This window comes from Rhinolophus hipposideros (genome assembly GCF_964194185.1).
Source record: "Rhinolophus hipposideros genome assembly, chromosome: 3".
NCBI lineage: Eukaryota > Metazoa > Chordata > Mammalia > Chiroptera > Rhinolophidae > Rhinolophus > Rhinolophus hipposideros.
The window spans coordinates 713,185-737,874 of NC_138049.1; the positions used below are offsets into that span (position 1 = coordinate 713,185).

Consider the following 24,690-nt stretch of genomic DNA (forward strand, 5'->3'; position numbering starts at 1 on the left):
GGGCTTTGCCTTTTCTGAATACTTCATGTAGGTGGGATCCTACAGTACGAGTCCTGTTGTGCCTGGCAGCTGTCATCGATGTATTCATGTTGCAGTGCAGGCGTCATGCCTCATGGCCGAGGAAGGCTCCCTGGCGTGGACCGGCCGCGTCCTGTTCATCAGCTGCCGATGGATTTGGTTCCCACATTTTGGCTACACCGAGTAGGGATGCTCTGAAGATTCATTTACAAGTTTTTGTCTAAACATCTTTTCTCTTCTCTTCTGTTTCTACCTAGGACTGGCTTTCTGAGTCATATGGTAATTCTATTTTTAACTCTTTGAGGAACTGCCACTTTTATATGTGGCTGCATTATTTTAAATTCCTAGTAGCAATGTGTGAGGGTCTCGATTTCTCCACGTTTGCCAAACTTGTTATTTTCTATTTTTTAAATTATAGCTATTCTAGTAGATGTGAAGTGGTATTTTGTAGTTTTGATTTGCATTTCCCTGGTGATCATTGATGTTGAACCTATTTTATGTTTGTTGGCCAACTGTGCCTCTGTGTGTCTTCTTTGGAGAAATCCTTTTTTTTTTGTTTGAGAAATTGTATTCAAATCCTTTGCCCACTTTTAATTGGGTTATTTGATATTTATTGTTTAGTTTTAATATATCTCTATATATACTGAGCGACAGACACTTACCAGATATATAACTAGCAACCATTTCCTCCATCTTATGGGCTGTCTTTACTTTCTTCATAGTATTCTTTAACACACACAAAGTTTTAATTTTGATGAAGTTTAATTTATCTGTTTTTTTCTTTTGGATGCTTGTGGTTTAGGTGTCATATCAAAGAATCATTTCCCAAAGCCAAAGTTATGAAGATTTACTCCTGTGTTTTCTTTTCAAGAATTTTGTAGCATTAGCTCACACATTTAGGTCTTTGATTCATTTTGCATTAATCTTATTAATCATGTGATGTGAGGTAGGGGTCCAAAGCCTTTTTTTCCCTGTGGATATGCAGTTATCCCATACCATTTGTTGAAAAGATGATTCTTTCCCTCCATTGAGTGGTCTTGGAACCCTTGTTAAAAGTCAGCTCACCATCGGCTGCGGCTGTATTTCTGGGCTCCCAGTTAGACTCTATGTTTCGTGTGAGTATGAAGTGTCTATTCAGTATCATCCATTTTATTTCAGCTGTTTACTTTTCTTGTTAATGTTGATTTGAGGGAATAATTTTTTATAAATCTTGTCAATTATATGTGTTGCAAATATCTTCTCTATTTTCTATATTGATTTCATATTCAGTAATCTGGCTGAACTCTTTTATTATAAGAATAGATTAGTAAACTCTATTCTATATAAACATATAATCTGTAAGTAATGAGAGTTTTATTTCTTTTTACACACAATCTGTGAATGAGGGAAGTGTTATTTCTTCCTTTACAATGCGGTCACCTTTTTCATTTGCTTGTTTCTTTCCTGCACTGGCTGAATCCTCCAGGAGGACATTGGAGGCAAGTGGGAGACCTGTTCCCAGTCTCTAGTGACGGCTTTCAGCATCTCATCATCAAGTTTGATGTTTGTTGTAGAGTTTTTAAAATTATCATTCGTTTTTAAAATTACTGTTACTAAAATTACTAAAAAAGTCCCCTTTTATTTCTTGTTTGTGAAGAGTGGATGTTAACACGTGCCATTTCTGTGGCTATTGGAATGATCATCTTGTTTTCCCCCGTTAGTGATGTTTTTAAAAATGTTAACCTATCTTAATTCTTAGGATAAATCCGACTTGGTCTTAATATCCTTTTAATATTTTGAGGACTTTAGTTTGATAATATTTTATTTTGCATTTTAAAAATGTGTGTTCATGATTGAGTGGGGATGTACACAGACACACACGTACATATATACATATATGTGTATATATAGTTTTGTAATAGTCTTGCTAGGTTTGTATTATGAAGGTGTCGATTTTATTGTTTTCTCTCTTTATTCATCCTGAAATAAAGTGAGTTTGCTCTAGACCTGGAATTTGTCAGCAGTCAAATTATGTGGATTGCCTGTTGACCTTCCCTTTCCGTGTATTGTGTGTCATGTAGCTCTGAGATAACAGCTGGAAGCCGCGTGCAGTGCAGTGTCTCACGGCATGCTGCTGGACAGAAGTGTTACCTGTTCCTACCTGTGCTCGCGGCCACTCTGATTCTCGGAGTGCTGAGAACAGGACCCGCAGACAGTGGGCACCTGGTGCCTAGAAAGTAGCTCCACAAATGAATTAGTGGCTACAATTTCCAGTACATTTGCTATGAAACACATCCCTTCAGGACCTTACTAATAAGTAATGTACTGCTTAGGATGCCGTATTATATTCCGAGACTCTTCTCTTGAGGCCTGGTTGTGTTCTGGAAGCTGTTAGCTCGGAATAAATGCAATATGTTGAAGTGGATACATTCTGAACGTGGGGACAGACATTGGGTTCTGAAACTAGAATCTTCAAACACGGCTACCAATTTTTTGATGCTGTTTTCATCAGGAGGTGAGTGTCTGTGTCCCCTCCTCTTGGGGTGTTCTTGTGGCCATTTGGACCAATTAAGTATGACAGAAAGGACACTGTATGGTTTAGCCACAGAAGTGCACGCAGCTTCTTTTTTGTCTGCTAAAACATTCGCTCGTGGACACAGCCCTGCCATGCCGAGGCCACCAGGCCAGAGAGTCCAGGCAGGTGTCCCCGTCACCAGGCCCAGCTGAGCCAACACATGACTTCCGTCACTGCAGCAGGGAGCAGAAGAGTCACCCAGCTGGACTTGCCTGATTTCTGACCCACAAATTGTAAATTCAAGAAAATTACTGTAAACTACTAAGTGTTGGGGTAGCTTGTAATGCCACAGAAAAATGCTCAGGACACCTTTTTCTGTTTTTCATGTATTTGTTATTTCCTGAAGGTACATTTTCTTAATCTAGTTCCATTTCCTGTAGAATTGTTGGTGATTTCATCCATATTTTGGCATCACTCTTTCTTAGTTTTCTACATTGTCGCTTTCCTGTCTCTTCCTAGATTTTGTTTTCAGATGAAGAAACTATATCAGGCCTACCAGCAAGGGAATATTTTTCCACGTTCTTTTTCAACACATTCAACATGACCTTCTATTGAGATAAAAGCAGAGGTGATTCAAGTCATTATCTTTAATATCTAAAGAGGCAAAAAATAGACAGGTGTTTTTGTCGCATTCCAGTGTTGAAATGCCCATGTTTGCAGCCTTTTAAACTTGCTTCCAATCACACAGTTAGACTCTGGCTGTGTGTAGGCTGGAGAGACAATGTACTACCGCATGATGGTCTCTTACTAGCTGTTATTACACATTTCTTTGGTTTACTAATTTTATCTTCTCTAGAATAAAATGGAATAACAATTTGAAATTCCTTTTTGGTTGTATGATTATACTTCTATTTTTTTGACTTATGAGATTCTAAAATGTAATTTTTTGTCATCTGGGATATCAAATTATGAGTAGGCTTTGAAATCTTTACCTTCTGACTTTCTGCCCTTCCCACATTAATTGTTGGAGGACAGGAAGCCTCAGGTGAGACTGGTCCTAGGCCCCCCTGTGTCTGTGTGACCCCCGTGGAGGTTTCAGGAAGACTGTGATTTGTTTATAAAGAAAGTGTCCCGGTAGTTTTTCGTTGTTGTTGTTTGTTTGAGTGGCTTGCTTTTTTAAGCCAGAGTTAAAATTGGGTGTGAACTGCTAAGGACTAAAACTTGATGTGTGGTATTTTTGTTCCCTCATGGGAAATGAGCCAGGAGGAATGAAGATGTAGTGTTGGGTAATTTCATAATTTTAAAAGACAAAAGCATCAGAATGACTTGCTTTGTTAATTTAACAATAATATTGTTAAATTGTAAAACAAGAAATGACTTGCTGAACCTTGTCTCAAAACTTACTGTTGGCACCTTGACTGACGGGTGGAGAATCTGTGAGGTTTCCTTTGTGCTGTCAGCTTAGTGTGTGTGAGAAGAGCGGGTCCCCTGGGCCCCTTGGAGGTTGACTGAGTGAGGTGTGTTGGGATGACAGACACCGGCTGAGCTGGTGATGGTCCTAAGGTGACAGACTCTTTTGGAAAATTATAGCAGTTAAATTTATTTAGGAATTTTGTTTTAAAATTGAAATATCATTTTATTTTTTAAAAAATCAAAGTATCAGATTACTAAAAAAATGAAAAAGACTCAGTTTTGTGGGAGCAAATTAACAATAGTTACATTTTCAAGACCTCGGCATAAAAATTTCACACTGGATACAAAGATACCCTAGTTTGGCAAACTCGAGCTATTCAAAGGGCAATTTAAAAATATGCATTCTGTCAGTTCTGTACCTCTCTTCTGTTCAGAAGGAAATAATGTATCATATTTTGTGTAAACTAGGCAAAGCGATTTTTGATATGATTTGGATTGAAATCCTGTTTTTGAAGAGAAACAATGTAAACTGCCACCTGCAGACAACAGTGTGGTGGCCTCTGTTGATGACAATCTTGCCTGAGACCCTGCTTTTCCCAGTTGTGTTTTATAATGAGTCCGCTTCCCTCAGAAAAGCAGTGAACGATGACTGTGGATTGTGGTGTGTTTACGTTACAGAATAGGAATGCATCTGTTCATCCATCCATCCATTCACACGTTTTTCTGTGAATTGTAACTTAAAACCATGTGAGATAATGACAGACAGTGCAGGCAACAGCTCACAATGATGAGTGTCACTTGGGGACTAAAGTGGTATCTAGAGCAAGGGTTGCAAAACTTTCTTTGCTAAAAGGCCAGATAGTAAATATTCCAAGCTTTGTGGGCCAAGAGGAAAAATTGAGGATATTATATACTTATATAATTAGAAAGGAAACAAATGTATGCACTCTTTTCATTGGCGACTTTCAAAATATAATAATAAAAATCTAGTGCTTTTTGGGGGGAACATGGATGAGAAGAATGACATGATATTTTGGGGAAAGGGTGACATTTGGTTTAGTTGGAGTTCAGAATTAGTATTCTCTGTCATCAAAATTGATTGCAAATGTTCATCTGTTAATGCTGGTCTGTGATGAAGTTCTTCCCGTTTCATCTTTGAAGATGTCTTTTCACGCAGAGAAGCCCCGTCCAATGCTGAGAGCCATGCACACACATTTGATTCCCATCGAGCCCGCCAGTTGCACGGCCGGCGCCGACAGAATTCGATGGGATTCCCCTCGGTGCTTGTCAGGGTTCCATCGCACTTCAGCTTAATCACTTTTAGCTGATGGTCAGGTGGCGGCTCCCAAAATGCAGTGAATAGTGAGATAGTGGGGCTTTGCTTTGCCCTGGCGTGGAGGCCTGCGACTGTAGGTGGAGCATGGGGTGGGGGCCCTTCTGCGCCCAGGCCCTGTGGGGAGGGAGAACTTGCTTCCTGTTTGACCTACGTGGCTGGGGAGGGGGATCAAGCTGCTGAAGTGCTTGTGATCCAAACATGAGTTGTCTTCAAAGAGACTTCACTGCCGTGAGTGTTTTGCATTAAGTGTGGTTTTGCCTTGTGATTTTAGGTTGAATTAGGACCCTGTGTCAGCCTACTTCTGTAGTCATTCAGTATTTGATAAAAATGGCGGAAGGCATTCTTGTCTGGACCTGCTTTGGTCTCCACCTGGAGCTCAGCAGTGGCTGCGACACGTCCCTGCTGCCATGTGCTGGAGGCCCAGACGTGCAGCTTCTCTTTCCGACAGACTGTCCACCGCGGCCTTGTTCTCCATGAGCTGTGGCCGTTGCCTGATGGCCCCACCTGCCCCCACGGTATTTGTCAGGGTGTCAGCCCGGACGAGCTTGTTTTCTCAGGAGCCAGCTGTGACTTACCAGGCAACCCACCATTTGTTAATGGTTTTCCTTGTAGGGCTAATAGACATGCCACTCATAAAGTTACTTCGATTGCAGCCCAATTTTTCATGTTTTGAAGAAATTCTGCTCTATCGAGACAACCTGTTTTAGATTTGGTTACATTTCTGCTCCGGGCGTTGAGCTGAGTGCTCAGGCTGGTGTGTGGATGGCTGTGGCAGCCTCGTGTTCCTTTGAGCACAGCTCTAGTGTCACAGCACAAGAAATGTGTGTTGTGACATTGTAGAGTCACCCAGGCACCAATGCTCCCCAGGGCTGGGCGTGTTCTGACCTGGTGAGAAGGCCGTGGGAGTAGGTGTCCTGCACAGCAGTGCACAGGGCTTGCACACGCTGCCCACGGACACGCACGTCCGAGCACAGCTAGCACAGGTGTGCAGCTGGGAGGAGCCACCGCAGGGCCGTGCCACAGCCACCCCGCTGTGCCTTGTGGCAGCAGGCAGCCCCGGCTGGTAAGCACGTGGACAGGACACTGACCCATGGACAGGGTCATGAAGGACCCTACGACTTCATTTACAAACATTGGATTTGAACTTCAGACCATGTTGAATGTTTTTTCAACCGTTGAGAACCGTGAAAGCTGCTCGCAGCTCCCTGGCTGTGCAGAGCGGCAGTGAGCAGTTCCTGGTCGTGGTGAGCCAGCTCCCGGAGCAATGTCATGGACATGTTGGATGGCCTGAGCGGTCAGCAAATGAGAAGAGTGGCATTCCCATCCTGGGTGCAATTCCCGTCCTGGGTGCAGGGTCTAGGAGCCCACCTGTCACCTGCTTGTCATCCACACGCCCATACCCTCGCTCTCCTGAAGTGGACGTGTGGGCAGCTGGCCCGGACGACCTTGGGGAGGGCCTTGCTTGCCGCCCGCCCAGAGCAGCTGTGAGCCCACTAGGCGTTGGCACTCCTTCCTCCCCCTGAGCCTTGCCTGCACTCCCTCTGCCCCTGCGTCTGCCCCCGTCTCCTTCTGGTGGGTCAGGTCCAAAAGGACAGAAGGCTGGGGAAGAGGCTGCTTCTGGAAGCCACACGTCTGCGTGTGTCTGCACTGTGCTCATCTTATTCCACCAAGTCTGCGAAGGAAACAAGTCAGAGACATAGAGTAGAATTTGGAAAATCATATCTGAAATGGAAAGAATCGTATTTTCTGAACTCAATATTTTAATTTTAAAAATCCTAAATGATTTAAAGTAATACTCTACCAGATGTTATTTTATAGCATTAGAATGTCAACAGTGTTGTTTGAAGTCAACTCTAATCCTTGTATAGAAGCAACAAAAATCAGTTTCTGTAAGGTATGTGCCTCCGTGAAAACGATGCACATTTCCCGTAACCCAGTTAGTGAGTGGACTTCTGACCAAGGCAGGTGAACAAACAGAAATGGCCCGACACCTCATGGGTGTTGTCTGGTTCCGTCTGAGTTGCCATGTTGTAGAGAACCCACCGGGTCCAGGTGGATGTAAGTACAATCTGTTAACGCCGGTACTGGGGGTGCTGAGAGGCACACCCTTTGTGAAGGTGACGCTTGTCCAGCTAACCTGTAGTAACTACATTTTTACCTATTTTACCCATTTTCCACCTCTAATGGCTATATTTTTACCCTATTAACCTGCTTCTGTGGATTTGTCGTTCTCTCCTCGCTTTCTTCAATGCTGGAATCCTACGTCTCTGTCCTCGTTTGATCAGACTTTCTCTGATGTTTGGTTTCTTTGGACTTTGGACAGTGGTTACAGGGAGGCAGGATTTAGACATTATAAACCCAGACATTGGCAAAAGTTACTCTGTTGAGATAGGCCCCAGTAAGACCCCGGGTTTTTTCTTTTTGATGAGCATGTGAATGGATTAGAATTTACAGGTGCTAATGTTTGTTCTGTAAAGCAGAGTCTTTTCTGACTATTACATGTATCCTGGTTATTACATGTAACCTGGTTATTGTCTCCCTGGACATTTCAAATGCCTGTGATTGTGACAGTTTCCCCCATCAAAGGGAGAACATGGTCCAGATGGAAAACACGGAAGAACTGGTGCTTGGATATCCTCCAAGTACAACTTATAAAGTTGCAGATTTCAGTTTTTGTGCAGATGAAATACTGCATATTTGCGGAGCCATCACACTCTACCGGAAGCAGGAAGATGGGAAACTGCACACACGCGCTGCACATGTGGAGTTGGCTTCTGGAAGCTTTGGCAGCTTGGGGGTTTAGCTAGCGTCTTGCTCTGATAAATATGGCTCTGGAAGCGGGTCCCGGGCCAGCAGCGGTGCACGCCTGGGGCTGGGTAGGCGTGCGGGTTCTCCAGCCCTCCACCCAGCACTCCTGAGTCCAGAACTGGGTGGGGCCCGGCAGTCTGTGTTTTGATCAGTCGCCCAGGTGACTGACCACACGGAGTCTGGGAGCCACTGGTGGAGCGGCGCGGGGTGGGGTCCGTCAGCGCTTTCCCGGCACCCGGAGCCTCTGAAGACTGACCCGACAGGTGTGGGTGGGTCGGGGACCCTGCATTTCTAGCAGTGGTCGGGTGACCTCTGGAGTGGGCGGCTGTTGTCAGTCCAGTTGGGTTTCATTCCCAGCTCTGCTCGCTACAGGCTAACTTAGGACACGTCACTCAGGTCATCTGAACCTTATGTCCCCACGTATAGAAGCGGGGACACTTTTCTGTGACCTGTGGTGCCCATCGGTGTGCCCATCGGTGTACACGAGCTTTCTGTCACTGCCCAGCGGGCTTAGACCAGTGGCTTCATACAGGTGGCAGTGAGCCTATCGGGGAAATCACTCCAGAGAGACCTTACGAACGGACCTTGCCGTTAGCGAGTGACACAGAAGGTCAGACTTTCCAGGTCTCATGAAAACTCTGCAGTAGCTTCATGAGCAGGTGAAGGCTGACGATGTCTCAGACGATCTGTGTTCTTGGCCGAAGGAAGCCCTGCTTAGCTGCAGGGTGGCTGTTGTCACAGGGAGCAGAGCCCTGCGGCCACCTACTGACCCACAGGTAGAATGACAGGCAAATCCTACGGCTTTCTCGATGATCTCATATGAGGACTGAGGCAACTTACACGAAAGATAGAAGAAAAAATAGCCTAAAGTGACTGATTTTCATAAATGCTTTGAAAGCTTGTAAAGAGTGGGTAACACGGTGCCACATCTAACACACCCGCAGTATTAGGAGATACTCTAATATATAGCAACGTCGAAAGAGTTGTGCAGTAAACAGTTGAATTCCCGTTATGAGATCCTCCCATTAATACTCGACCACCTGACATCCCAGAATTCCCCGTCTGTCTCCCGCTCTGTCCACTCAATGATCCATCCAATGTTTGATGCATTTTAAAGTGAAATCTCACACAGGAGTCCGGCAGTGTCTACCATAAGCTGAACCTCTCATTAACATTTTAAAGCAAAATTTGTCTCTTTTCAAACCTTGCTTTTCATGGTGTAGGAGCTCAGTGTGGTACACCAGGATGTAACTAAGAAAAGACTGTCTTTTAATTTTATGGCTTTTGGCTGAAATTGTGTATAAGTGGTGAGCTGCATTGCCGTAGGTTTAAAGTAACGGGAAACGGATGTGTCAGTGACTGGAGTGTAACTGAGAATTGGTTCTTCCCCCCGTGGCTGCGGGAATGCTGGGCAGGCCCAGGACCTTACAGCAGAGATGAGGAATGTCAGCAAGCCACACGCTCTGAAAAGTCCCCCAGACATGCAGCTAACACGTCTAAGTCTGCATTTCCCCTAACCCTCATCTTCCTTCCCAGAAAGAAGCATGTAACAAAGCTGTGATGTCTGGAAGCCTTGGAAGAGAATGCTGTTCCCTGAGCTCCTTCACTTGTCTTTCTTCCCAGAAACGTTCACACCCTGTGAGGCGAGGGGTGGGTCGTCTGTTGTCACATCCACAGGGATCGTCCGACCGACAGCAGTGTCCGTCCCGTTGGTACAGACGCTTGATCTGAATTTGTATTTTTGCGTGAAGTGACACTGTGGTGACTGGCTGACAGTCCGCAGAGCTTTCCTTGGAGTTGCTGTGCGTGCAGCCCTGCGGGTGGGGTCCCCAGCCGTTCATTGGTCAACCCCAGGGGGCCTCGCTTCCTCACTCTTTGAACTCGTGCTCTCATCTCACGGCTGGAAAAGTTGGACCCACTGGACAGCCCAGTACGTTGGACCCAATGCCAACACTTGTGGGTCCCTGTTCATGACTCGCCGGGCTTGTCTTGTTGGGGGACACTGCTGTCATGTCGGTGGCCCGGTGCACTCGCAAGGTCCTCAAGACGTAGGAGACAAGTCAGAGAAGCAGATGTGATCCCACTGGCTGGCTGTGCAGACGGAGAAAGAGGCCGTGGGCCAAGGCTGACGTCAGCCCAGGGTGGGAAGGAGGCCCCGCTGACACCTGGGTCTCAGCACAGTGACAGGCAGTTTGGACTCGGACGCGCAGGGCTGCAAGGTGGTAAATCGGTGTTGTCCTCAGCCGCTGGGTTGTGGGCTTTGTGGTGGGGCAGCAGGAAGCTGAGCAGAGTGCGTGCACTTCCCCGGGGCGTGTTGTGCGCTGCCGTCTTCCAGCGTGCTGTGCTGAGCTTCAGTTTAGTGGCAGGACTTCCAAAGGGATAAACGGCGTGTGACACGCGAGTGAGCGTCCGGTCGGCTGGCCCTGGCATTGCTGGTTTGGTCCTGTCCATGGCGTTGAGCTCTGCCTAGTTAAGTAGAGCCATCGGGAAGAACTGGACCCCACACCAAGCCCATGGGAGGTGTCACTCTGAAGGCACAGCCCTTTACCCGCTCCTGGGCCAGCATGCAGGGGCGGCTGTCGGTGTCGGCTGCAGCCTGTTTCCTGCAGGCAGGGCAGCAGCGAGGTTTCCTGTGGGGACCCCTCAGATGGCCTCAGTAATAATCCTGACTTCTCACGTGCAGCCTCAGTGATCGTGGAATGGGGTCTGGCCAGGAAGGACCCTCTGGGTGCAGAGCCCACCCGTGAGCCTACTTGTCTGGTTCTTCCTGGAGGAGCTGTGGCCGCCCCTTGTCAGAGTTCACCGCGTTTCCTTGCATCGGAGAAATTCATCTTTACTAAGTATCTTTAAGCAGTAACTCTGTTTCCCAGTATTTTGCCTGGCGGCTGGCTCTGTGGTACAAGTGTGTTATCCCTGTCGGCACAGTTCTGGCACAGGAGGGAGCCTGATGACGCTCTGGTGTGTCGGGAGCAGGTGTCAGTCAGCATGTGCTGACGAAGCAGCAGGACCAAAGCAGCCCAGACTCCGTGGGTTACACACGCCATGTGTTGTCGCGGGCGTGCAGTGCCTGGCACTCCGCCTTGCCGGGCGGGCGCAGGGCGGGAGGGGAAGCGGACCTGCAGGACAGTGGGGGCAAGCGGGATTTCACTGCAGGGTGAGTGACAGCACAGTCACTGCATGCCACACACCAGCTCGCCAAGGAGCAGGAGACCGTGGCGGCTTCTCTGTCCCCTGCCGGCCCAACCCACGTGGTGCTTCTTGCTCGTGAGGACGTCTAGCAAAGGGCGAACCCCACACAGCCAGGCCCTGTGCTGCAGGGGCGCAGAAAGCAGGACAGAGTGGCAGCCACCTCACCCTGTGAGCGCAGGTGGGCTGGGTGGGAATGCCCTGCTCTGGCAGCGCCCTCCCTGCGTCCCACTGGGGGCCTGTGGGAGCTTGAGGGTGACAGTGACATCTCCACGGGGATACTCGCCGCCCTGTCCAGGTTTCCATTTTGGAGGCTGCACCTTCCTTGACCGCAGCCCTGGACGCAGAGCACCAGCCGTGAATGCCGGCTTCTGGCCGTCGTGTGGCCCCTGGCCATGCAGCTCACAGCCTCTGCTCTGTGTCCACACTGTTTTATGCCCTTAAGTCTAGAGCAGCGGGGGCTTTTCCAGACGGTGCCAGAGTGAAAGATGGGCCAGCTGGAAAGCGGGTGTGGCCCCAGGGCACACTTCTGTCCCTGACACATGAGCACAAGCCACTCCGATAAGGACGCGCGCACACAAAGCCTCTGCTAACGCGATAGCTGACAGCCGGCGGCCACAGGCTGGCCTGGCCGTTCAGGGGGAGCAGCAGGTTCAGTGTCCATCCGCGTCTTGCTGAGCCTGGAAAACACCATCGGTTCCAGGAGGCGTGTGTCCCATGCAGCCACGGGGATCACAGCAGCGACCCAAGCCCTCTTGCTTTTCCCAGTCTCTGCAGAGGCTGCTCTCTGCTGTCCCCTGGGTGAGTTCACTTTTGAATTTGGATTCTGCCCTGAGCGCAGCAGGCAGGCGGGGGCCACTGCGGGAAGCTGCCTGCCGCTGAGCATGCGTCCAGGTGCACCCAGGAGCTAGGAGCAGCGTGCTGTCCCAGAGCCAGTGAGCAGGTCCCCATGCATCACTGACCCTCCTGACCAGCCCTGGGACAGAGCGCAGATTCTGAGTGTGTCCTGCGTGAAGGCTGGGGCAGGACCCTCCATGGTCAGGGGCTCACTGTGGGTGGGACCCCGGGGTGGCCGCTGCTCTGCTGCCTGTGATGCAGCCGAACCCTCGCGTCTCTGGGCTCCAGGTGGCCACGGGGCCTCCTGGAACTTGGCGTCCACATCGTTGGTGGAGCAAGGAGCCTGTGTGCTGGCTGTAGAGGCTCCATACGGTTCCCCACATGGTGCCCCTCAGTGCCCTCCTGTCACGGGCTTTCTCAGAATGCGGTGAAGGAAAATGTCTGGGCCTTCCTAGGTGGGACAGTCATGTGGGTATGTCCACAACCGGCAGCATCTGGGGGTTCTTTGTGGATGAGACTGAACGTGTCTGGCACATCAACCCATGCAGCACAGGCCACTCGGGCCGCAGCTTTGACCCAACCCCTCACCCAGAACCACGGGGACTGCTGGGCTCGCTGTCCAGTTCCGACTGAGGCCCAGGTGCCACATGTGTTCCCCACGTCACACACACTTGTCTGGCCCTGTGTGAGCAGACCTCCTTCTCCTGACCTGGTACGTGCTGGTGACGGTAAAGGGACACGCTGGGAGCAGTGCCTGAGGAGAAGGGCGCTCTCCGGAACGGAGCTCTCATGCGTGTCACTCAGCACTTCCCGGGGAAGGTGCCCACGTGCCCTGGCAGTGAGACGTAGCCGGGCTTCTGCCCAACTGTGAGTCCCCACCCATGTACCGCCCTCATTCAACAAAAGGGGCGAGCTGTGCACGGGACCTCCATTTCCACTCAGCAACAGGGACGTTTCCCTGCGTCGGGGGTCCTCTCATGGGAGACAGCTGGCAGGACACAGCCACCAATATGATCTGTGGCTGTGTTTGCGGTTCCATTTGACTTGTACATGTGTGCTCACACGCGTGTGTGTGTGTGTGCGTGTGCACTCGGTTCTATGCAGTGTTACTACTTGAAGTGAAAGATTGGAGTTCTGTTTTAGCTACTACCCTCAATATTGTAACTTACATACTTAGCTGTAACTTTTCATGGAAAAACTGAAGTTATTCTGGATGTGTTTCCTCCTGGACCAGAGTCAGGTCTTCCCAGGCTTCTGTGGTGCAATGGGCATTGCTGTTACTGTCATCCAGCTTTTGTGATTTTTTAGCATTTTGACCCATTTCTGTGTCATTTTTTCTATCTTATTTGTTCTAGGTTTTCCTCTGTTGCTGAAATATATCTTTTCATGTCTTTTTTCAGTAAGGTCTTGAAAGTAAGTAATACTATCTCTTGGTCTTTGAAAATGTCTTCGTTTTACCTTCGCACTTAAGTGATATTTTTGCTTGGTATAAATTTTTAAACTGACATATTAACACGTGTTGATATTAATTGTAATATATTATTATTAACAGTTTGAAAATATTATTTTGTTGCCTTCTGGTATCTAACGTTGTTGATAAGGAATTTTCCATCCTTTACCTACTCAAATGTTGTTTCTTCAAAATTGCCTTTGTTACTGAGTTCTGAATTCTATGACAGTTCTGAATAAATCTAAAGTTGGGATGATGCTTTAATATTATATCCCAGGGAACTCATTCTTCCTTCAAATGTTTTTTGTGTAGGCAGGCAGTGTTCTGCCTTTGTTACTCAGTGTGCATTTTTTATTTCCAATATGTTCTTTAACATATCTACCTTCTTACATTTTGCTGCAATTTGTAAAATAACTTAAATCTTTGGAGCACTCAGCCTTGGCTGCACAGTGCAGCCATCTGCCTGGATTTCAGAAACTGAAGCCCTGGGCTGACTGATGGGGAGAGGACCCTGGTCAGTCGCTGGCTGCCCTTTGTGAAGCCAGAGTGACCGTGGTGGAAGCTGACGCGTGCTGCTCAGCTCAGCTCTTCACGTGCCTTTGCAGACAGGCTGCCTGAATACTGGGGCCGGATACCGTACGTCATGGCGTTTTCTCTCCTGAAAGCTGTGAACAAAACGGCTGGCCGCCTGGGCTGACACAGGGACACTGGTGCGTTCTCCCTTCCTGTCCCCACGGCCCATGCAGCTGGCATTTCCAAACATGAACCTGTTGTAAAACTGCGCTTCCTGCCTCCGTCCAGGCCACCCCATGTGAGGTGACATCCGAGGTTCCCACAGCAGGGGGGACACCACACAGCGTGTTAATGAGAAGGAAGCAACACGGATGCCCACGCAGGGGCTGGCAGTGTCCCCTGGAGGCCGGGCCAGCAGGTGCCCGTCCAGCTCTGTGACTTTTCACAAACCAGCTTGATGTCTGTGCGTCAGTGTGAGCACCGGGACATGAAACTCAGCTGGATTTCTGAGGCTGCCTTGACCTCTGAAATCGTGCAGCCTGAGTCAGTGGTCACATGTCAGCAGAAGCATGTGTTGAGAATTCATGAAGGATTTGATCAAGGAAAAAGAATATGGGCGTAAAATGTTTTATATTCAGGAGCTTAAAGTGTCATGCCGGTAGTTTTCCTTAAGCTTCAGAACTAGGTCACCTGTGGGGTGAGCTCCTGCGAGACGGGGTGTGAGAGAATTCAGGGTGGACATCGACAGCTGGCGTTGGTGACCGACCATAGTTGTTGTGTCCTGCGTGTTACACGTGGTCCTTCACACGCTTATTAATACATGTGCCAAATACGTGAACACAGCATCCACGCTGAAGCATGCCTGTGTCCCTGTTTGACAGGCGGGGACACTGAGGCACAGGCAGACCAGGCAGCTTACCTGTGGTCCCATCACTAGTAGTGGGGACACTCGCCTGGCAGTCCGGCCATTTCTGCGTCCCTTGCTGCAGAATCCATGGTTGTCTTCTCGCTTTTACCCTACTGCCTCAAAATTTATTTTACAAGGCGAAAAAGGGAGAGAGCCTTGGAGAGTTCTCCTTCTGGTTATGTGCCATCTACAAACAAACCAAATTCAGAAGCGTCATTGGATGAGGGGGTTTAATAAGGGGACTTCCCTTGACATGGGGCCTGTGCTGGCCCCTCGGCGTGCAGAGTCCACAGACGGGCCTGGGGCTCCTGGGGGCGTCTCCTCCCCTTCTCATCAAAGCAGATAGGTGTGCTCGTGGTCACGAGGGCGGTGATGTTCACATCACAGGTGACAGTGGTCTCTTGCAGCTACCGTTCTAAGGGCTCAATTGCATTCACCCATTTTATGGGAAAGAAGGCAGCAGCGGCTACGTGACTGTACCCCACTTTATAGATGAAACACTGAGGCGTGGGAGGTTGCATGAGCTCAGGGATGACACGGCTGTGACTCCGGCCCAAGCGGTGTGGGGACCGCCACCCCCGCGGCCGTCTGGTGGGCCACCTGCGTTTTGCATCCCGAGCGAGGAAACTGGGAAGGTTCTGAAGAGTCTTCAGTTTTCAAAAAGCGCGTGACTTCAGAACTGTTTAGACAGTAAAAGATGCGGGCAGAGCTGTCCCTTCCCTGAGAGGCGGAGGATGACTGCCGGTGAGGAATGAAACGGGCTCTGCTCGTGGAGACACTGACAGGAAGGAGACGTTAAAAGTTGTCTCCTGATGGAGGAAGTCAGGACAAGTGTGATGTTTGCTGACCCCGAGGGAAGAAAGGACAGAAACATTTAGCAGTTTAGCAGCTGGTGTCATTACAGTTGGATTCACAAGTCAGCTGCGTCACAAGTATGAGCGTTCCTGGCACGGACGACCTAGAACTTGGCCCATTTTTCCTGTGATCCTTATTACTGTTAGAGATGGAAACCCATTTTTTTTTTTCACATCTGGTTGTTAAGTTTTTTTAGAAGTGCTCCGTTGTGTGCATATAAGGCATGTGAAATTGAAAAGTAGGTTTTTTCATGCTTTGGGCATTCAGACACCTGGAATTTTATATTATCTTGTTTATGACATAGGCTCTTAATTATTCAAATGAAGCATTTCTGTACAATGACACCTTACTTAACCTGGTGTACACATATCATACTTGCAGCTAAATAGTGAAGTTAAATGGCTTAGAATGCAAAGGCTCACTTCTTTGTTCAGCAGGAATTTTGGACATGATTAATTTTGAATAATCTTTTGCCATCTCCTAGTATCTGCACCCCTTTGTCCAACGTGGTAGAAGTTATTATTTTTATAAGTAAGGTTCATTGATACTTGCATGCAGAAGAGCTCTTCCCTGTGGTGAACGTTTAATGAGCGTTTGCACATGTATGCACTCATACGACACCCCCGCAGGCAGGACGGACACTGGCCCCCACCCAGCTGCCACCCCAGCCAAGATGGACGCCGTCCCTCTCCCCAGTCCCATGGGCCCCTTCATAGTCCACTCCCTCTCCCCCCACCAGCCACCGGAAGTTTCATTTCTGTCCCTCTGCGGTCTTTTCAAGAAGTCATGTACATTGAATAATACAGTATGTGTTTAATGTATGGATTCTTTCACTCATCATAATGCTTTTTGAGACTTTTCCACATTGTTGCGTGTGTCACAAGGTTGTCCCCTTGTAGGGACATCACACTTTTGTGTGTTCACACACCAGTCTTGGGCATTTTGGTTGTCTCCAGGTTTTGTCTATTATGAACAAAGCTACTACAAGCATTCACGTACAGCACTTTGTAAGAACATATGTTTTTATTTTTTTTGTATCGGTACTTACATGTGGGATTTCTGGGTCATATGTGAAGTGTATGTTTTACTTTATAAGAAACTGAAACTATTTTCCAAATGATCATGTAATTTGACTTCCCACCAGCAATGTGTGAGCATTATGCTTGTTTCACATTGAGGGTAGGGTATATTTTTTATTTTTTATTTTAATGCCAGCTAACTATAGTTCAAAAAAGTAATTATAGGGCAATTTCAGTCATGAACTTGTGTGAAACCTGTGTGAATTCTAATGAAACACGAGCCAAGTGAATTCAACTGTGCAGTTAAAAATACAGGTTGATTATCCCCAAAGGCCAAATTGGTTCACCATCAGAAAAATCCAATAACTTAATGTACTACTTTGATTAAAAAAAAATAGTTTGTGTATTGTTAGTAGAAGCAGAAAAAGCATTTAAGTCCATTACTGTTTAGGATTTTTAAAGAGGAAATCTAGCAAAGTAGGAATAGAAAGAAGGTCCTGTCTGGTAAAGAGTACATGCTAAAATATATCGCAAATACTTAATGGAGGGATATTACGTGTACTCTCTTTGAGATCAGGAATGTGACAGGGGACCTACTCTTACAAGTCCTGCTAATATAATACTGGAGATCCAAATTGATAAAAATAAAGAAAGGAAAGAAAAATAAATTACAGTGAAAGGCTTGAAAAAGAAGAGACAAAACCTTCATAATTTGAAGATGATTTGACTCATTTAACTGGAATGTAATATCTAGCTACAATAATCAGTGCACCAATAATAACTACCTAAACTTGAAATAAATTTTCCTACATAGTAGCAAATGACACTTGAAAGTAACTAAGGAAAACAAATGGCTATGGAGAAAACTTTAAAACTCTGATTGGCTGCGTAGAAGAGGATCTGAATAGTATTCCATGTCCTCCCATAATTCCAGTTACACCTTATTATAAGGATGCTGATTCTTTGCTGATTTATAAATTTATTGCAATCTCAATCAAAATTCTAGTAGGGTTCAATAAACTTATTCCAAAAAACATATTGGAGTAAAAGATTTGTGAAAAGCTAAGTTGACTTCATGTTTTCTCTATTAGATATTAAGAAGTACTTCAGAATCACAGAATTAAAAACAATGTGATGTTGGTTCAAGAACTTAAATAAAGCTAGAGGAACATAGTAGAGAATTCAGAGATGACCAATGTATATTTGGGGACTTAATATATATTAAATATGGCACCACAAAACAATAGGGAAAAGATGGGCTATTTGCTACAATGTTTAGGAAAACATGGCTTTCTATATTGAGAAAGAAAAAAAAAACCCCTGTATTTCAATTTAAACACGCACATTTCTGATGATTAAGTATGTAAATGTGAAAGGTAAACCTATAAGTAAGTAGACTGAATTGTAGGAGAATAGCTTGTGACATATGCTTGGGAAAGATTTCTTAAACAAAACTTGAAAAGTATAAAACATTAGACAAAAAATTTGATGAATTTATTTTTTATCAAAGTTAAAGATTTATGTTCAATGAAGGACTCCATGACAAAGTTTATGGCCAATAATTGATAGTAATATTTAAAACTGAAAATTGAGTCATGTATAAAAAAGTAGACCTTGATTCTTGTGCACCTCAGAGTTACTTGGGCTGGTGTCACAGTGTCACCGTTTATGCCTCACCCCACCCTAACTGAAACCAAATCTCTGTGAGTGGGGCTGGGCACGGGAACCCACTCCATTGTGGTAGAGATTCAGGATGAAGCCCACCAATTGAGAAAGATTATTATGTGTGCTGTTCTGGAAACTTACCATAAATTTAGGTGTAGTTTTGTTATTATATGTCTTTCCTGGATCTAATTTTGCTCCCTCAGTGACAATTTGATTTTCCCCCAATTCTGCATACTCTTAATTCTAGTGTTTTTCCCTTCAAATACTCCCTATTTTCCATTCTCACTGTTGTTCCCTTCTAGAACTCCGATTAAATGATTACTGGACTTAGTCTGTCATCTAAACTCTCACATTTTCCATACTTTCAGCTCTGTGAGTTCTGGGTGATTTCTTCATATCTGTTTTCTAGTTCACTAACTCTCTCTTCAGCTATTTCTAATCAGCTCTTAACCAATCAATTGAATGTTTATATTTAATGACTCTTATCTCTAGTTTCACTTTGGTTCTTTTTAATTTTCCAGTTCTTTATTAGAGCACCTTTTTCTCTTATCTTTCTTGTCATTTTCAACATACTGATTTGCAGACAGTATGTGATGGTTCTATTGTCTAAAGTTTTTAGTACTGTTTCTTCTGTCCACTAACAACAATTCTTTGGGAAATGCCGCAGGATACCCTTCAGCAGGGTTTGTCCCAAGGATCCTGTGTGGCTTTAGTTGAAGGGGTGGCCCAGGGTATCATAGTCTTTCTCTACTAGGTGCTCTGGGAACATTAGCAGTGGAGACTGCATCTTTTGTTTTTGTTAATTCCTTGACTTGGTTTTATGTATCACACAACATGAGTTACAGTGAGACTCTTGTAAGGGATTTTGGAGGGTTTCCTTACCTTAGGCTGGGACGGCCTTTTCTCCCCTGGGCTCCTGGGTGGTCTTTCTGGTCCATGCTTCCCTCAAGTTCAAACCCATGAATCTTCTGGCTTTGTCCAGGTTCCTCGGGCTCAACTCCTTTCCTCATGAGACCCCCAAGTCCTCATCTTCTGTGTCCTTGTGGCCACTGAAGCCCACGTCCCACGCCCCCTCTCCGACCTTTCTAAACAAGACAAACAAATCAAATTGGAAACCAGTGATTTGCTCAAGGCAGACAGTGTGACCTCATAAACTTATTCTCTGGCTTTCAGCCTTTTTGTCATTTTTGCCCTATTTTCTTACCAGCTCAACTATGTACATTAATGAATTCTGTGAAAGCCTCAGCGTTGTCTGTCTTTTCAATAATAACTACCCTGGAGTTTGCAATCTGCAACAGCAAACTAAATATCCTGCTTTAGCTGAAATCAAACATCCACTCCGATGGGATATCCTAATTTCCTTTTAGGAAGGGCGTCATTTCTGTTCCTCACACTTTGTCCTTCAGTCTCACTGATTCCTGGGAAACTCTCATCCACACGGTCATCACAAGGGCATCAGGAAACTGAGCACTTGATCCCACTTGGGCCACAGTTTGAAAATGAAACTGAGAAGGAGCAGTGACTGATGCCAAAACCTGGTGGCTTAAGCGATCTCAGGTTTTTGTTGCTGTTGATTTTGTTTTGTTTTTCTGGCCATGTGGACCAGAGACTTAGAAATACATGGTTTCTAAAGAAAAAGAAGAAGGAGGAAAATGTGTAACACAGAGCAGGCCCAGGGAATGACAGCAGTGTCCTGGTGACAGTTAAGTCAATGGCTTTGGTTTTTCTGGCTCCAAAACCCGTTTTTGCTCTTCAGCCCCTCAGACATTCCAATGACCACAGTGAGACGCCTTTCTCTAAACGAGTCTCAGTTGGGCTTTTATCCTTCGCAGCCAGGAGTGCCACGTCCTCTGCATTCTCACAGCAACTCTTCAGTCCTCTTCTAGACCCTTTGGGAGAATTTCCTCTTTCCTCGTTCTGCATTGCATTTTGTCACCTGGCTCCAAAGGGACTTGTTCCATGTCCCTGTGTCCTAAAAAAAAGTCTCTCTTAAAGCTGACTTTCACTGTCTTCCTGTGGCTCTGTTTTCCATGACACTCCAGGCAGCCTATCCCCTGCTGCCTTTTTCTCTCTTCAGCCACCGAGTGGTACCTGCTCCACAGACACCTGGGAACATAGAGCGTATGTTCCGTTTTTGTTGATGGAGGTCTGATGGTAAAGGTCAGATTCCTGGCCAAATTCAGGCTAAATTCCGGTGAATGAGAGCTGATGTGTTCATTATTGTTGCTTTTCCCTTGGAAGTAGCACTGTCAGCTGTCTGAATATTATTTTTATGTTGTTTCAAGATCTGTTTTGAAAAGGGGTTATTAGTTTTCTAAGATGTCATTACTGGGAGATTTGCAGCCGTTTTGCAGACTGAGTTATTAGGTTGGTGCAAAAGTAATTTCGAGTTAAAATTACTTTTGCAGCAACCTAATGTTTAGAGCAGATAAACCTCACTTTCAAAAGACTGGATGTATGTGGTTTATCATCATTGTCTCTGAAATGGTCCAGTTGGAGAACAGTTTACAATAAATGTGACATGTCCTCAAGTGTAAAATTATCTGGGGACTTACAAATAAGCACAGCTGTGCTCCCCCATGAAATCTGGCATCGCTTTAGCCTTTTCTTTGAAATAAGAACTAAAACCCACCCCACACCCCCCAAAAATACACATTGGAGAATCTGCAGTGTGAGCCTCAGTTGGTTACTCTGAGGGTTATGGAAGTTGTAGCTCGGTGTGAAGTTACCAACCTGCCTTATCTGTACGTTCCTGTCGCAATGGCTCCCTAGTGCTGCTGACGCTTGCAGACGCCTCGGTCTCTGGTTCTGACAGGTGCTTGACCTGCATTAGCCGCTTCCGTCCTCACAACTCCTCTGCCGGTGACTTTCCCCAACATTATCACCTGGTATTTACCAAAACTGAGGTGGAGAGAACTCAAGTGACTTGCTTGGATCACACAGCAAATGTGGTAGAACCAGGGTTCCACTCCATACCTGTTTCATAATCACCACACTTAAAACTCTGGGAGGTAATTAAAATTTCAGCCAAATAATAAAAGTTGTAGGTTCTGCTCTGTGCTGCTTCTAATGGCTCTCCAGGTCTCTTTTAGTGTAGGACACGTGTGTCTGTGCCCACGTCCTCACCTGATGCCTACACCTGATGCTGTCCGCCTGCATCAGCACCAGTGGAGGGACGCAGCGGGGACGCCGCTCAGACTGCAGTGAACTGGGCCTCACCTGCTTAGCCCCAGTGCAGATGGTGCTGAGAAATGCAGTCAGGGCAAACACTGGGAACTGCCATGAGCAGCGGGTGGCAGTCCCGTGGGAGCTGCCCTCTGACGCCGAGCGTGCTGGCGCTGGTCGTGCGGGCACAGTTGCTCTGCGGGCCCGTGGCCAGTCCATGCACTCTGGGGCTCCGGGTGAGGGCAGAGCAGGCGAGGCAGAGGCTGATAAGCCTGGTGTGGGGTCAGCAGGTGGGGGGCCGTGGGCACCACTGCTGCTCCGTGGGATGCTGTGGCTTCTGCCCAGTCTCACGTTAAAGCCCTAACCCCAGTGTTACGGTGGCCTGAGCTCACTAAAACGTGGCCAGAGCTTGCTGGCTCCCGAACTCACTCTTCCCACGTCACCAGCTCCTGGAGGCTGGCAGTGCGGGAACAGCCAAGCTGCCCCCTCAGAGAGAATGGCAGGCGGGAGCCACGTGCCTCACGCGGGGTCCTGACACTGCACCTGGCAGACCTGCCCCCACCCGGGGCACGAGTGGGGGAGGGGCCATGAAGTTGCAAGTTCTGGGCCTCCTGCCACTTGAGGCCCCATGGGAAATGACGTAGGAAACCACAGTGCTGTGGTTTGTCCCTTAGCCCCCAGGAGTGCGTATGGGCACTTGCAGTGTAGACAGGCTCTGACCCAGGCACTCAAAGTACAAGAATGGCTGGGGAAAGTCGTTTGGATCAGTGGGTCGAATGGCTGTCGCACATGTGGAGTGACTGTTTCTAATGCACTTTGTTCTCTGGTCCAGAAGCTCGCATAGGAGGAAATCGTGGACCGTGAGCTCCCTCCCCCTGTAGGGTTCTCAGCCAGCAGAAGGTGATTGAAACCACGTGGTGTTTTATTCTCCCTCACAGCTCGCGACAGCCACCTTGGACGGCAAGCTTCACCTGTTTGTGACCGAGTGACCGCAGACGTGTGGTGGGCCCAGGCTGCCAGGGCCAGTGATGTGAGGACAGACGGGGTTTAGTGGCTCAGCCGCTGCCTGTGGCCCCTGGTTCCCCAAGCCGCTCGGCTGCATCGTGTCCACTCATGTCCATGACCGCCCTGCTCCTCAGAAAGCCCCATGGAACCCAGCCCTCTGCATGGAGTGCAGTGAAGTGAGACAGAATGTTCTTGAATAAAAAGTAGCACAGTGCTTGTTCCTCAGCCTTTGCTGAGGGGGAAGGGACTTCACTTTGGGCGGTGGACACATGGGGGAGGGGGCAGCCCTGACTGGCACCCCAGCTTCACCTGGTGAGCCGGCCTCTGCCCGGGCCACCGACTTCGTGCAGTTTGCTTCTGGGCCCTTCCTCCCACGGTGATGGCCAAAACAACGAGGTAGGGTCCAGCCGCCTCCTCAGGGACAGATAGCCGTCCTGGGAATCCACTCTGCACGTCACTGCCTCTGAAGGTCCCAGAACCAAGTCTTTCTAGGCTCCCAGAAGAGTCTGGATGTTTCTAGAACCATTCCAGATCCCATAGGACCAACAACCTGGAAGCCACCCACCTTAGGGCCTCTTAGGGCCGGCCTGAAACCCTGGGGAGGTCGAGTGTACGCACCCCAGCTGGGGAACCAGGAGAAGGGGGGTCCACCCCCCCAGGCACTCACTGTTCCCATCGCCCCTTTTCTCCTGAGAGATGCAGCGTGCATCTTCCTCCTAGGAAGTGGCACAGGCTTGAATTCCTAGCTTTCTTATTGGAATCCTCACACATTGACCATAAATCTATATACTTTTTCTACAAAGTTTTTGAGGAGCAGAATTTATAATAACTCATTTTTGTTTTACTTCTATTTAGAGTTATCCAAATACTTTTATCCATTTATCGTAATTATTTCCCTTTGTTAAAATGAAATTTATTTAAAACGAGTTAAAACTAGGTAAATAAAGCAGTTTTAGACAAGCAAGCCCATAGAATCTTATTTAATATTCTTCATTTCAGTTACATCATTTAATTTTTTTATTTTAAAATTTTATTCTGAATTGTGGTAGAGTACACGTAACATAGAAATCGCCTTAACCATTTTCAGTGTACAGTTGAGTGATATTAGCAACGTTCACGCTGCTGTACAGCCATCACCATTCATCTCCAGAACCGTTTCTTCTTCCCAAACTAAAATGCTGCGCTCAGTAAACGCTAACTCCCCTCCCCCTCCCCCAGTCCGTGGCGACCACGGTTCTACTCTCTGTCTCTATGAATTGGCCTCCTCTGGGGACCTCATATAAGTGGAATCACACAATACTTGTCCTGTGTCTGGCTTTTGTCACTGAGTGTAATGCCTTCGAGGTTCATCCATGTTTAGCAGGTGTCAGTGCTCTGGGGCCGCTAACGGGCTAAGGTTTGGATGGTCCCAGACTCAGGCTCCCCTGCTTTGTTTTGATGGCCCGCCATGTGACGGTTCTGCACACACCTGTGAATGTTGGTGTCACTGGTTGGCAGCAATCTGTCTGCTGAAGGTGTGATGTGTAATGTGCACATTTTATTAGCATTATGAGGCCAGTACACATTTTCAAGCAATGAGCAAGTGTACTATCATGTAAAAGCCATTGGTTCTTCTACCTCCGTCAGAGAGCAGTAATGAAAATAGTGTATATAGTACTTTTCAATTTTAACTTCATTTCATGTCATTATCACATTTTTTATAGTAACTATGAATTTACAGGTATTGTTATTATTATTTATTTTCCAACTACTTGGAAAAACCTATGTACTGGAAGTGTAGTGATGAAATTTCACCTTGGAAAACCCATTTAAAGGCATTATTTTCACCTACAAAATTCACAGACTTAATCAGGCTAAGAGGACCTGGCTTTTTTCAGGGTATATGGGGAGGAAATTGCTGCACCAGGCTTTCTAACGATTCTTCAGCCAGGATTGAGGCACTGAGATGGTGAGTGAGCTTGGCTGCCTCAGGCTGGTGGTATCCTCCCGGTGGAGATAGAACTGGGGAGGGCAGGCAGT

At 47.0% G+C, this 24,690-nt stretch overlaps 1 protein-coding gene across 21 annotated transcripts in view; it reads left to right on the forward strand.

Annotated features, from left to right (window-relative positions):
- The window catches only part of WDR27 (WD repeat domain 27), a 132,112-nt gene extending 108,148 nt beyond the window's left edge, over positions 1-23,964 (forward strand). For 11 of the 21 annotated variants that reach the window (XM_081044430.1, XM_081044433.1, XM_081044424.1 and 8 more), the window contains one exon: positions 22,605-23,964. In XM_081044430.1, coding sequence (XP_080900556.1) covers positions 22,605-22,655 — 51 coding nt within the window. In that variant the 3' untranslated portion in view covers positions 22,656-23,964. The remainder of the gene's footprint in view (positions 1-22,604) is intronic. The other 10 variants (XR_013993082.1, XR_013993083.1, XR_013993084.1 and 7 more) reach the window with 2 other exon arrangements.
- The last annotated feature ends 726 nt before the right edge of the window (positions 23,965-24,690 follow it).